General features: G+C 34.7%; 1 protein-coding gene across 1 annotated transcript; it reads left to right on the top strand.

Annotated features, from left to right (window-relative positions):
* The first annotated feature begins 5,992 nt into the window (after positions 1 to 5,992).
* On the top strand, positions 5,993 to 9,613 carry LOC146946036 (subtilisin-like protease SBT1.8). The gene is made up of 2 exons (XM_085744280.1): positions 5,993 to 7,762; positions 8,619 to 9,613. The coding sequence occupies exons 1-2, from the start codon at positions 6,097 to 6,099 to the stop codon at positions 9,290 to 9,292; spliced, it is 2,340 nt and encodes a 779-aa protein (XP_085600406.1). The 5' UTR covers positions 5,993 to 6,096; the 3' UTR covers positions 9,293 to 9,613.
* Positions 9,614 to 14,892: the final 5,279 nt, after the last annotated feature.

Genomic DNA, 14,892 nt, shown 5'->3' on the forward strand with positions numbered 1-14,892 from the left:
GGAACCTATATGGTCGAAATTTTGGCATAAATCGGTCCTGTTAAAAGTCTATTGTCTAGTTTGGAGACTTTTTCATAATAGATTAGCAACAAAGGATAATTTATTTAGAAGAGGTGTTTTGGATCAAAGTTCATTACAATGTGTGGGAGAGTGTGGATGTGAAAAATCGATAACTCATTTGTTTTTCGAGTGTCTTGTGTTTGCAGATGTTTGGTCTGGTATATGCAAATGGCTTGGAATATCGTCTGCTTTACAAAAGGAAGGCCATCTTCATCTAGAGTAGTTCAGAGACTTGCTAAGTATAAATTTTTTTATCTCAACGCGCTTAAGTGTGATTTGGTTTGCAGGTATTTGGAAGGTAAGGAACGATAAATCTTTTCATTATAAAGGAGTAAGCACTGAAAAATTGATGGAGGATGTGAAGGTATTCTCTTGGAATTGGATGAGGTTTAAACCAAAGACCTTATATTATAACATCAATCAATGGTTCTTAAATCCGAGGGCATGTTTGGGAGTTATGGTGTCGTGAAGCTTCGTTCAGTTTGCTAATTTAATGGTCAATATCAAGGATTAGGTTCTAGTGTTGTTACGGTGTGATTTTCTCGCGTATCAGTTGGAATAGTGAGTGGAGTTGGTGTTGGATCATCATAATCCTTTGAGGTATGTTTCTATCTATGATTCGGCGTCTTGGTTGTATCTCAAGATCCTTGTTCGGCTGGCTGCGACTGAAGAATGTGTGTTTTTCATGTTCTTTGTAAGATTGTTAGTTGTTTGTGGCATGGAACGAGACCCTAAGAGGACTATCTCTTATATTCAAAGGATTATGCATTTTGTACCATCTGTCGTATTTTTTATACTGTCATAGTTTTAATTTATCAAAATGATGTAGGTGATTATTTAGGGACAGTTTTTCTCTTAGAGTTATGTTAGCAGAAACATATATGTTCTTTGAGGTCTGATTCATAGCTTTTTGTTAAGAGTTGATTTAAGAGGTGGTTAGTTTCGTTGATGTTGGATAATGCTTTGGTGTTCACTCATGTCCATTCTCTTGTACTGATATTGGTACTTCTGGTGCCAAGCTATAATTATTTTACATTTTTCTTTGCCTTTCCACAGAGAGAGAGAGAGAGAGAGAGAGAGAGTGTGTGTGTGTGTGTGTGTGTGTGTGAGAGAGAGAGAGGAGGGTCAATGGTAAAAGATATAATAGATATGGTAGAGAGGTTAGAGAGAAGATATGAATGGAAAATGGGAGAGAATGTGTTTACAAGTACTTTTTTTTAAGGAAAGTCAATCAAATCTGAGACACAAAATAAGTGTTTAATCAAGTGATTGAGCGGGTCCAAAAAAGCTAATATGCAGGCTCACATGTAACTCGGGTAGTTTTGAAAACATGTATAAAATGAATTCATTTTTGAAATTCTGGCACGTTAGACTTAAGATGTTCTAAGAGATGTTTCAACACGAAACACAGAAAACAGATGTTGTATACGATGTTTAGAACATTAAGCTAACCAACATAATAAAACAAAATAACAGACAAGAAAGAAAAGAGGCACAGAGAAATTGTTAACCCAGTTCGGTGCAACGCCACCCACTCTGGGGGCTACCAAGCCAGGAAGGAAATCCACTAGTGCAGTCCGTATTCAAAAGCTCTCAGCAAACCACGTTTGCACTTATGACCTAGGACCTACCCCAACAAGATTTCAACCTAGGAACTCCTAGATCTGAGATCCCATCTCACTCCCTTACAACTGATCATAAACCCCTGTGATTCTCGAATTACAGACTCAATCAAAATGAAGTTACCTTCAAAACATAACAACATGCAACCATGCTTAAAATCTTAGATGCAGTTCACAGACTACCTAACTCCTTGCTTAAAAGCTTCAGAGTAGTGCACAATTTACAACTCAAAATACAGTCCAAAACATGCATCAGGATGATACACGAAGGCTCACAAACAAGTGACTCAAAACCTAGATAAACTCTATTTCTGAAAATGATGTCTTGAATGATTCTTCAGGTCTTGCAACCTCCTTTATATACTGAAGCAAAGCGCTTCATCAACTCAATCGGGCTTCAGAACAAACCGGTGATCCATTACTCAATCAACATGGCCGGATAAGGAAACTCCTAAAAAGTAGGCACATTAAAAGACACATTATGATCACCTTAAAAATACTTTCCTAAGTCATTACCATTTCCTCAGGAAATCACATCGTTCTGATCTTCTCATAACTGCACACGGTTTTGACCAACACATGCTGGCGTGGATTCCTTCAATCAAGCGAACGCGTGCGTGAAAATGGGCAAGGCACAGAACATACAGACCAAGCCTGGATGTTGGAACATTGTGTTCCACATCTGAAGTGAATATTTGTTTTAGGCAAAAGTGTAGCCAACATACAAATATCCAACACAGTCCCACACCGCCGCCTTCACCTCATCAATAGTGAAAGGGCACACAAGGTTCACACCATCACCATACTCAATACAGCGAAACATCAATCCTTCCACATTTGGTCGCACGGCCTCAGGAGCCATAAAGTCAGTTGAAAAATAATCAAAAACCGCTTCACGAACTAGATTGACACCTTCCACAACAGACGAAATAGTGTTACCACGACGCCTACTGGACATGAACGAATCAAAGTACTTAGAGTTGGCATCACCTTCTTGTAACCATAACAATCGAGACTGCTGCCAACAAATGCTAGTGTTAATCTAAGCCAGGGAATGAAGATCAAAAGTATATGCTCGCAATTCTGTTAATGCATCCACCGAAAGAACATCCTGCTCACTCTTTTTATCCAACACTGCAACACGCTCCTTGAGAGCCTGAATTCTACCTGGTAAATTTCGAACATGAACACGATGCCAATCTTTCAAAGCTATTTTTATCTTTTTCAACTTTTCTTGTAAAACAAAACTGCTCCAACCTTGAACTTCAACCGACCACCACTTATTAGTAACAAATTGTTTATAACCCGATACATCAGACCAACATTTCAACATATAAGATTCAGTTAACTGAGGCTTTCTAGACTATATGATGATTGGAGGTTAGGGTTCAATGTTAAGTGTAGATCATAGATTCGATCTTGTGTGTTCTCATGTAGACTATTCGTTTCGATCAATGGTTGCCCAACATAAGAGATAAACATTCAAAAAGGCCTCAAGCAGGGTGAACTTTTAGTCCCGTTCCTTTTTCTTTTGGAGGGTTGAGGGTCTGAGTGCGTCTATTGTAAGGCAGAGAAGCTGGGAGAGTTCTCAGATTCATGGTCGGGGCAAATCGACTTTCTATATCCCATCTCTAGTTGTGAATCCTCCGTGGCAAATCTATGAACCATAAAAACCACCATTCAGTGTTTTGGTTTGGCGTTTGGCCTCAGGGTTAATTTCACCAAGATCAATATCATGGTTGTTAATGTGGACACAAACTTTATGGATCTGGCCAGGAGCTTTCTCCGCTACAAAGTAGGGTCTATTCCTTTCAAGTACCTTGCTTTACGTGTAGAGACGAATCCAATGAGGCTTGAGACGTGGGAGCCTCTAATTGAGCTTATTGCTAAGCGGCTTTGGTCGTGGAGCAATAGGTTTGTCAGTTTAGTTCAACATATAATTTGTGTTCTAGTACTTTGTACAAGAAATTAGTAAACCTTTTGACATGACTCTTGAGCCTTAATTCAGTGTAATGAAGAATAAACCCCACTTGGAAAAGAATGCAGCATCTTTTGACATCTATATAGATCTAATGATTTTGTTCATTCACTCCCAACATAAAATAATTTCTTTCATTCATTATGCTTTATTCTTTTTTTTTGAGAGAATCCATTATGCTTTATTCTACTATGCTATATATAAATTATTTTTGTGAAAAATATCTAAACAAAGAGAAGATACACTATTGGCATTGGATAAAGCACAACAAACAAGAAAAAAGCAGGCCGGAACAAAACACAAGTAGTCTTTAGCATTTTTCGCAGTACCCATGCTCATATAATGATATGATCATATCAAAGTTGAAGATATACTAGTTGGTTGAAATACTAAATTGCAATATTTGTATGTATGTAAAATTTAGTAAAATAATAACTTATGAACGAGTTCCCATACCATGCTCTCTAGCATCCACGAAGAAGGGTATGGATTCGTGGACCCTTTGGTATTTTTCTATTCTTATTACGCGGATACAGCTGTTCAGCCACATTGCTTGCATTCATTTTATTGTTTCTCATGAAGGCAAAATATGGTGTACGTTATCATTTTTTTTTATAAGAAAACATAATAATATAGTAAAGATAATTCAAGGTAGGGATGTCAATAGAACAGTATTGTTTCTCATGAAGGCAAAATATGGTGTACGTTATCATTTTTTTATAAGAAAACATAATAATATAGTAAAGATAATTCAAGGTATAGGGATGTCAATAGAACAGGAAGGTGAGTAATTTCTTGGTCCTCACTTCGGGAAATACTTCCATGACATAGTTTTGGTGCCATTGGGGAAATCCTGGCCATTGATGTGTGTGGATGTGTGTGGGGATGTGTGTGTGATGTGTGTGTGTGGTGGAGATGTAAGTTATGGCACCAATGGCACCAAAGCTATGGCACCAAAGTGCTACTCCCTCACTTCTCATCCCCGCAGCCCAGATAGCTCCATCTATACTCTCCATGATGTTTTTTTCTCTGTCTTTCAACCTAAAAAAATAATAACAATAAATTTCTATCATTTCAACCTTAAAACAAATGTAATACTAGGTCACTATTTTTTTTAAAGGTAATACTAAGTCATTATTGTGAATTTTGTTGCACAATAAACATTATATATGTATGAATTTTTTTTTTAGGGAATATATATGTATGAATTTATACTCACATTTGCGTGAAAAGACATATAATTTTTGTGGCACAATAAACATATGATCAACCCGAAAAAAATTACCTGCAGGCGGTCTCCATGATGATACCTTCTCATGAGTGTAAAATGACATAACTTAATTCTTAAAAACAATATTTTTTTTAAAGGTAATGCCACTAAGATAATTGTCTTTAGGTCACTAAATATTTTTGAAAATTCTTTCATATAAGTTGTTTAGGGGTATACTCATCTAATTTGTTAAACTTTTAAAAGATAAAAGAAAATAAAAATATACACTCATGTAGTGTGTGTTTGTTACACTTTTATTTTATTATTTAAATTTACTCTTATCTATTTGTTATATGTATTATTTGTATTGAAAGTTGAAGGTAATATAGTCTAAAGTTGAGGACACTTATTAGCAAGACCCTTTGTTTATACTCTCTCCGCCCCAATTTAAGTGAGCATTTTGCTCATTTCTCACTTATTAAGAAAAATATATTAGTGAAGGAGAGAGAAAAATAGTTTTAAGTGCACTTGTCAAGTATTGGTGCATTTACCATTATCGTAAATGCAAACAAGAATATATTAAATTGAGAGATGAGTATAATATTAATTAAAATTATAATTGTCCTCGTGAGATAACCTCAGTTGGTAGGGACAATATGCAAGTTCTGAAGTTCAAAACCCGACCATCAAAAAAATTAAAGTTATAATTAGAAAAAAATAAAATATGTTTGCTAAAATATTATCTCCAAAGTTAATTCCAAATCAAACACTACTAATTTAATTCCGAAATAAACTTTAACAAACATAACATGCAAATTAATATACAGAATTTGAAGTATCTAATTTAAAATAACAATCACAGGTTCTATTATTCTCTTGGAACTGAAGTACTGTAAAAAAAATTGAAATAGTTCCATATAAAGTGCAAAAGCCAATGTGAAGTCAAATATATCAACCAAACATAGCGCAGGTAACGGCACCGACGACCACATGAAACCAAATGATGGCAAAAACGTAATTAAACAATTAAGTTAATCATTAATTAAACAAAAAAGACGCATTAAGCAACCCCACCCCAAACACACTTTTTCTTTATAAATCCTCATTTCCTCTGACACTCTCACTGCCACTCTCTTTTTCTCTTCCCCCTTTCTTCTCATTCTCATTATTTAACCTTACCATTGATTCAATTCAATTTAATACAACCCTAACTTAGAACCCACATTATGGGTTCTATTTCTATTTCCATCTTCCTTCTTCTTACCTTAATTTCACAATGCTATTCATTACCATCCAAAAAAACTTACATAGTCCACATGAAAAATCACTATAACCCTACAATTTACCCAACACATCATAATTGGTACTCTTCAACACTTCAATCACTTTCATTATCAACAGATTCATCTAATCTTGACTCAGACGACGTCGAAGACGAAACCGATTCCGATCCGCTTCTCTATTCATACACAACTGCCTACACTGGTTTTGCTGCAAAACTAAACACTCAACAAGCGGATACATTACTTCAAAACGATGACGTTTTGGGAGTTTACGAAGATACCCTTTACCATCTTCACACAACAAGAACTCCACAGTTTCTTGGGCTTGAAACACAAACGGGTTTATGGGAAGGTCATCGTACACAAGAGTTAGATCAAGCGTCACACGATGTTATCATAGGGGTGCTGGACACTGGAGTATGGCCCGAATCGTTGAGTTTCAATGATGCTGGTTTGCCTGAGATTCCCACGCGCTGGCGTGGCGCGTGTGAGAATGCACCAGATTTCAACTCTTCTGTTTGTAACCGTAAACTCATCGGTGCTAGAAGCTTCTCCAGAGGCTTTCATATGGCTTCTGGTAAAGGTGCTGATAGAGAGATTGTTTCGCCGCGTGATAGTGATGGACATGGGACCCACACGGCGAGCACCGCCGCGGGTGCGCACGTTGGGAATGCGAGTTTTCTCGGTTATGCTGCGGGAACGGCGAGGGGTATGGCTCCTCAAGCGCGTGTTGCTGCGTATAAGGTTTGTTGGAAAGATGGTTGTTTTGCTTCGGATATTCTCGCTGGAATGGATCGTGCGATTCAAGATGGTGTTGATGTGCTTTCTCTTTCGTTGGGTGGTGGATCTGCTCCTTATTTTCATGATACTATTGCGATCGGTGCTTTCGCGGCGGTGGAACGTGGGATCTTTGTTTCGGCTTCCGCTGGTAACAGCGGACCAACACGTGCTTCGTTAGCCAACGTCGCGCCGTGGATTATGACGGTCGGAGCAGGGACTCTCGACCGTGATTTTCCGGCTTACGCGACGTTGGGTAATAAAAAACGGTTTTCGGGAGTTTCACTTTACAGTGGGAAAGGAATGGGAAATAAACCGGTTAGTTTGGTTTATTTTAAAGGCACCGGATCAAACCAATCCGCGAGCATTTGTATGGCCGGTTCACTTGAACCGGCCATGGTTCGTGGCAAAGTTGTTGTTTGCGATAGAGGAATAAGTGCGCGTGTGGAGAAGGGGAGAGTTGTCAAAGAAGCCGGTGGAATTGGGATGATTTTAGCAAACACCGCCGCGAGCGGGGAGGAATTAGTAGCCGATAGTCATTTATTACCGGCTGTCGCGGTGGGGAGAATCGTCGGGGATCAAATTAGAAAGTATGTATCGTCTGATCTTAATCCAACGGCCGTGCTTAGTTTTGGTGGAACTGTTTTGAACGTTAGACCTTCACCTGTGGTGGCAGCATTTAGTTCAAGGGGACCCAATATGATAACTAAAGAGATTTTGAAACCTGATGTTATTGGGCCTGGTGTGAATATTTTAGCTGGTTGGTCAGAAGCTATTGGTCCCTCTGGGTTGGATGAAGATACTCGTAAAACAAAGTTCAACATTATGTCAGGTATTTTTATTTCTTTTTTTATGTAGTTTGTATTGATTGATGAGTTTGTTTGAAATTTGAATTAATGTGTGTAGACTATAGAGCCGTTTTTGGGTAGCTTTTAATGTGGTCCATGGACCATGGTTGAACTATTACTAGAAAACTAGAAAATTATTATTGGAAAGAGATTTGAAGACAATGACAGCCCTTTATTGATAGATTCTCAATGACATCGAGAGTGCATATAAATCTTTAAATTCAATTCAAAATATAGTAAGATTGAAAATGCCCCTTAAATTAGAAATCTCATTTTCTATAGTTAAGATGTGGACCTGATTTGTGTTGGTTAGACAAATAAAAATAAGTAACATAAGTTGAATTTTTATACACACCTTAATTTTATTTTATTTTTTTTGATCAAGTCACTGCGTCAATTGTGAGGACGAGTAGAACTATAAACTTCTACTTCTGAAAGGGTTAGTACGTTTTCGTTAAAGTTTTAAATGACTTTCAATATCGGACGATTAACACCTATCATGACGATCACAATATAATATAGGACGATTAACCCTAATTTTGTGGCACATCACCATTAAATTCATAATTTATGATAAGTAACTAAGATGTACTATCTCCATTAAATTCATAATTTATTAGAAGTAACTAATACATGTCCTGATTTATTTTATTAGAAGTAACTAATATGTCCTGATTTATTAATTTTTGAGATTAAATGTTAACTATTTTTACTTCAAAAGCATCAGAGGCCACATTTTTTCTTCAGTGACTACAACTAAGATGTACTCTAATTTTTAGTAGTTTCATTTAAGTGTTGAGTGTTTGATTTTTTTTTTGTGTGTTGTGTGATAAAATTCAGGTACTTCAATGTCTTGTCCACACATAAGTGGGTTAGCTGCACTATTGAAAGCAGCTCATCCAACTTGGAGTCCAAGTGCAATTAAATCAGCACTTATGACAACAGCTTATAATCACGACAATTCCAAGTCTCCACTTCGTGATGCTGCTGATGGATCCTTTTCAACTCCACTTGCTCACGGTGCTGGCCATGTCAATCCACAAAAAGCACTTTCTCCAGGCCTTGTTTATGATGCCTCAACAAAAGATTACATTACCTTCTTGTGCTCCTTAAACTACAACTCGGAGCAAATCCAACTCATTGTTAAGCGTCCCGGTGTCAATTGTACCAAGAGATTCGCTAATCCTGGTCAGTTGAACTACCCGTCTTTCTCAGTTGTGTTTTCGAGCAAGAGGGTTGTGAGATACACGCGGATCGTGACGAATGTTGGTGAGGCGGGTTCTGTCTATAATGTGGTGGTTGATGTGCCGTCTAGCGTGGGGATAACGATGAAGCCTTCTAGGCTTGTGTTTGAGAAAGTAGGGGAAAGGAAAAGGTACACTGTGACCTTTGTGTCTAAAAAGGGTGCTGATGCTTCTAAGGTTAGGAATGGATTTGGTAGCATTCTGTGGAGCAATGCACAGCACCAAGTTAGAAGTCCAATTGCTTTTGCTTGGACAGAACTGTTAGTATGAGTTGTTGGTGGGTTTGCACTTTTATGTACTATTTTCAAGCCTTTCAAGTCTTTTTCTTTTGTCCAAAATGAAAATTCAAAAGAAAGGAGGTGCTTGAGGCTTTGATGCCATCAACAACATAACATTATTTAGTTGGAAGTTTAGGAGGTTGTGCTTTCTTTGTTGTGTGTTTTTAAATGTGGGGAATGTTTGTAAACAAATTGAGATTGAAAAAGGGTGCGAGAGATGTTCTTTTTAATTTGTTTTAGTTTTTGTTTGTACGGTGTAAAACAAGGACGTTGTTATTTATTAACAGTCTGGTGACACCAGAGATTCCATAAACTAAGCATTTAGTCCAAAGTGTAAAATCAGTAGACCCAATTCTGCAATTTAATCTTACTATGAACTAGAATGACTTCAGCATTTCAATCGTCCTTTAAGTTTTAATTAGCCCTAAATTTGTGTTTGGAATATCATGATATTAACACATTCATAATTTTTGTTTCATAAACATGTTATTAGATGAAATGTGTAACGGAACTCAAACGTGGATTTTGATGAAACATAATCTCTTGAATCTTGCTATAAAAATCCATATTTAGTTTGAGAGAAAAATATTAAATCAACACACTAAAAAAGTAGTAATTGATTTTTTTTTGAGAGAAAAAAAAGTAGTAATTCATGAAACTAAATAAGAAAGGCGGACTGCGTATGATCAAATGAGAGTTTTTTATGACTTTAACTTTGTAACAAGTGAATGACGATTCTTAGTTTCGATTATAGTGGTTTAAGTGTGTTGGAAAATATGTGGAAAATTGAGTAATTAACTAAACACAAATTTCTACAATGGGCAGAACTAATGTAGTGTGAATTGAAAAAAGTGGAAGTCCCCCACATCGGATAGATCACACATTAGTAGTGTTTATATGTGAACGAAGTAAGCACTAGAGAAAAATAAATATATTGATATATATTTTATTATTTGGAAATGATAAGTTAAATCATTAATTTAATCATTATTAGAAAGTGATTTCTTAATCCCCAAGTTTTGCTAAAATATTTCGAACGCAATCTAGAATATTTTGGAACACAATCTGAAATACTTTGATAGACAATCTAATATATTTTAGTGCATGATCTGAAATATATTTTGATAGTTAATAATATATTTTTGTACTCAATAATATATTTATGTATTGAATTGTACTAGATCTAATATATGAATTACTTGCTCCCAAAGTTTCTCACTTATTAGTTGTGAACTTTCTCTATAAATAGAGAGCTCACACAGTGCATTCAACACACCGAAATTCACAGTTGATGATTCCTGTGCTTTTCTTCTCTTCTCCCTCCTTCGACTTGTGTCAACAAGTCCTTCTCTTTTTTCTACTCCTTCGGAATTAAGAGTGTTCTTAAGATCATAGTCCCTATTCAGTTTATTGTCCTTTCGGAAATAAGAATGGTCTTAAGAGCATAATCCCTTCAATTGTTCATGTCTATTTAGAATAAATAATATTTTAAGATCATAGTCCTTTTCGGTAAAATAAGAATGATCTTAAACAAATATATATATATATATATATATATATATATATATATATATATATATATATATATATATATATATATATATATATATATATATTCTTCTTCTATTCATGGAGAAGTTAGATCTTAGAATGGTCGTAGCACCATATTTGAGTGGTTGGAGTACCATATTGATATTTGGAGAAATTAAAATTAGAATGTTGTTAACACCATATTTGAGTGGGTCTCAACACCATAATAGAGTGGTAACAATACCATATTGGTTTCAGTATTAAAGTGTGGTCATAGTACCATATTTGAGGGTGTTATTTCTCGAACGATTATTTACGGTGTAGTACTTAATCAAACAGGTGAACTGGACTTTTTTTTATCCTGGAGGCGCACGGTTGTTAGTCTACCTTGCACAAAATCGGGTAATGCCGTGAAACGTCTTAAAGAAGGCGACCTGGTCGTGACTCAACCCGGTAGGACGTCAAGAAGACTCAACCCGGTAATATCTTCGGTGGTGATTTTGATTTTATTAAAAGGTACGTTTCTGAACTCGAAAAACAACAATTTTAAGACGTTTCAACTGCTATGTCTACCGAAGAAATTGCCTATTGAGGTTTCGTTGTCCCTAAATACAACAAGGATAAATCAAGCTATATAATTACATCTCTGAACTGAACACAATGAAGTGCTTGTTGTTATAACAACAACACTAAGAAATTCACATATGTGACTTTGAGTCTGTTTTGAAATTTATACCGCACTGTGAATAACTAACTCTAACTATCAACAAAATAGGAACCCCAAAAAGGTCCTATATCGGAAATCAGTAGCCACCATCAAGAAATGACACTGGTTCACAATTTATTTTTAAAACAATTGTGAAAAACCATGTCATATGTCCCGCAATTATATGAACATGTCAAGTGTGAATAATTGTTTTTTTTCAATTATACCCACTAATTAACTAATTGTACTTCATTCTCAACTTATTTTTATACTTTAAAATTATAATAATCAATTTTAAAAAATTACTAATATAGAGAATTTAGTAAAGTAATCATTCACTTTTTCTCATATATCAACATTTCCTGATACGTGTAAAATGGCTAAATGAGATCATTATTGTTGAACGAGAGGAGAATTATATATGAATATAAGCTTGAAAAAGTGTGTGGGAATTGCAAATTTTTGTTTTCAGTATAAAATTTAGTAAACATAATAAGAACTGGTCCATCTTTTTTTTTTCTTCAAAAAAAATCATAATTTTTCAAATGTTTTATTTATCTATTAATGAAAATAAAGTGATTTTTCTAATAGGACATTTCCTTTTAAAGTGAAGATGGGCCTACTTAAAGTCCATTAAGAAAAAATGGCTCAAATATTATTTCGAAAAATTGGTTTGCGGCAAACATATGCTCTTGTTCTTTGGCATTTTTTAATTTTTTCGCAGTCGATGCGAAAATAAGGTTCAATCAGGTCGACATACCTGGCCTAGTCAATTTTGACAACACTAGTTTTTTTGGTACCAATCTAAATTGAATCAATTATCATTCCTTGATACTATCCTATCCTTCTTTGTTTGCTCAAAAAACATATAACCCTCTTTGGTCCAAGTGAGTATCAAAACCCTTCCATGAATGCAAAAATAAATTTAGTTTGGGATTTTTTTTGTTTTGGTATTAATCCATACATAGAAAGTTTTAACCGTAATATATTAAATTTAAAGTAGAAATAATAGTCTTAATAAAGAGGATTTGAGTCGTTACCCTTTTAAATTTTATCCTTGACCTAAACTACATTTCTCAAATATGAACTTGAAAATCAAAACAATTTTATAGAATGTTCTGAAATCCATTCAGTAAAATAATATTCTTAAACAATAGTAATAAAGTTTGAGTGTCATGTATATTGTGTATGCTTAAAGACAAGAGTAAAGTTATAAAGATCGTGCATAAGAAGTATCCTAGTTCAAAAAATCTGGAAACCTATACTTCTTGTAACTGCGAGATTTTCACTATACTTCTCAAAGAATTTTCACTACATGAACTTTTACATTAGATCACTCTTGATCTTACAACATGAACTCTACTAGCCTCAACAAACTTAGTTGATGAATTTTTTCAACCTCAACAAGCTTACATAAAGATCATTCATTCTTATTATGAACTAGAAAAACTTGAGCATTTGACAAATAAAAAGAAAAGATTGATCATTGTAAAAATAAATAGGAATGTGTTTGGTTTCTAATTAGGACTAAATTTGTGTTTGAAATATGATGGAATGAACAATTTCAACTTTTTTTCTTTCACAAATATGTTATTAGATGAAATGTGTCATGGATGACGAGTTTATGATATTTTAACTCAAAAGTGGATTTTAATGAAACACAATCTCTTTGGATTTTGCTATAAAACTACATACCTAGTGTAATATCCCGCTATTTATGTAATGGAATTTTCATCAGACAAATGTATCGGAGGACTAATGTTCATGGAAAGCGAGCATGATGGAAAAATGTTAAGTACGACGGAAAATATTACTATGTGATATCAGATAAGTATGGACTCATGTATCAGTGTCGTATTAAACACGTTTGAAGCAAGGGATTTATGGTAATTGCGCGAAAAGAGATATTTATATGGTTTTGACACCAAAATACCTCATTTCCCATTTTCCTTCTCTCTCTAGGTTTTTGGTAAAGAGTTTTCTCTCCCCCTCTCTATAGACCGCCCCCATCCTCCCTCAAAGAAGTCATCAAAGCCTTCCAAATTCAGGCAATAGATGGCTTAGCAAGTAAGAAACAAGTAGAAGCATGGATTTAAGCATGGGTTTGTTGGAAAACTATGGATCAAGAATGAAGTGGAAGCTAGGGTTGATGTAACATCAAAAAGTGCTTATGATTGTGCAATTAGTTGTGCCATTTCCAAGTCTATTAACGACAATACTGGTATTCACACTTATACTTTTATCTATTTTACTATTCATTGTTATCAAAATATACTAATAAGTTGTCATTTCATCAATTCATGGCATTTCCTAAAATAACGGACTATTTTACAGATGCTCGTGGTGTTAATCTGATCGTGAATTCATGCTTGGAAGACTGCAAGAACAAATAATTTGTGGAATGTAACATTCAATGTCTGAATCCAAAATTTGAGAATCATGCACTGATGCTATAAAAGTTTTACACACACAACAAAACATATCTTACATATTAGTAGTGTGTTTTGAATAATAATTTTTTTTATTAGTATGTGTAAACTCTTATTATGTTAATGGTTCGTACCCAAAAATTTGTTAGATTTATTTGTGTAATAATAATTCTCATAAATAATTTCAATAAAGTTTAAATGGATCATTCTCTAAATATTTACTTTTGTCTCTAGTAAAATTTTACTTCGTGAACGTGGACTTTCATATTCTATATTATTACAGATGATTTTATTCGCTATAAACACGATCTTTAGACCATTAGATGTTGTAGATTTTATATTTAATAGATTTTTTTAACAACCCGATTCCTTGGGGAAGCCCCCCTAACAATTTAGAGTTATTCGGTTATATAAGTGAATTCGGGACGAGATTTGAACCATCAAGAGTTTGATCCATTATTCTTGATCTTTGTAACATAATATAAATTGAACATACTTGCATATTTTAAACAGAAAAATGGTAACTAATAGAATAATGAAGTTAATGTGTTGAATCACGCCAATAACCATGAAAAAGGGGAATAACCTCACCCTCACTTAAATTTATGTTGGTACACCTTCCGTCCTATAATAAATGTCACATTTTAAAAAATGAAATAAAAATAATCCAAAAAACTAATAATAACATATGTAACATCCACACTAAACATATCTAGAAAGTTTAGTATGTGCATTATCTTTAGTATTGGATACATTAAAACTTACAACAATAAAACTTCAAATGAATAATATTTACAACAAATCACGTTCTTACAAACAACATTACAGTACAACTCGTCTATACATAGTAAAAACATCCTTAAAAGTCCATGACATCCTGCAACGGGTACGAACGAGCACTTGCTGAAATATCCATCTGGCTACAAG

This window comes from Medicago sativa, chromosome 2, assembly GCF_051527215.1.
Source record: "Medicago sativa cultivar Bolivia chromosome 2, Bolivia_mono, whole genome shotgun sequence".
NCBI lineage: Eukaryota > Viridiplantae > Streptophyta > Magnoliopsida > Fabales > Fabaceae > Medicago > Medicago sativa.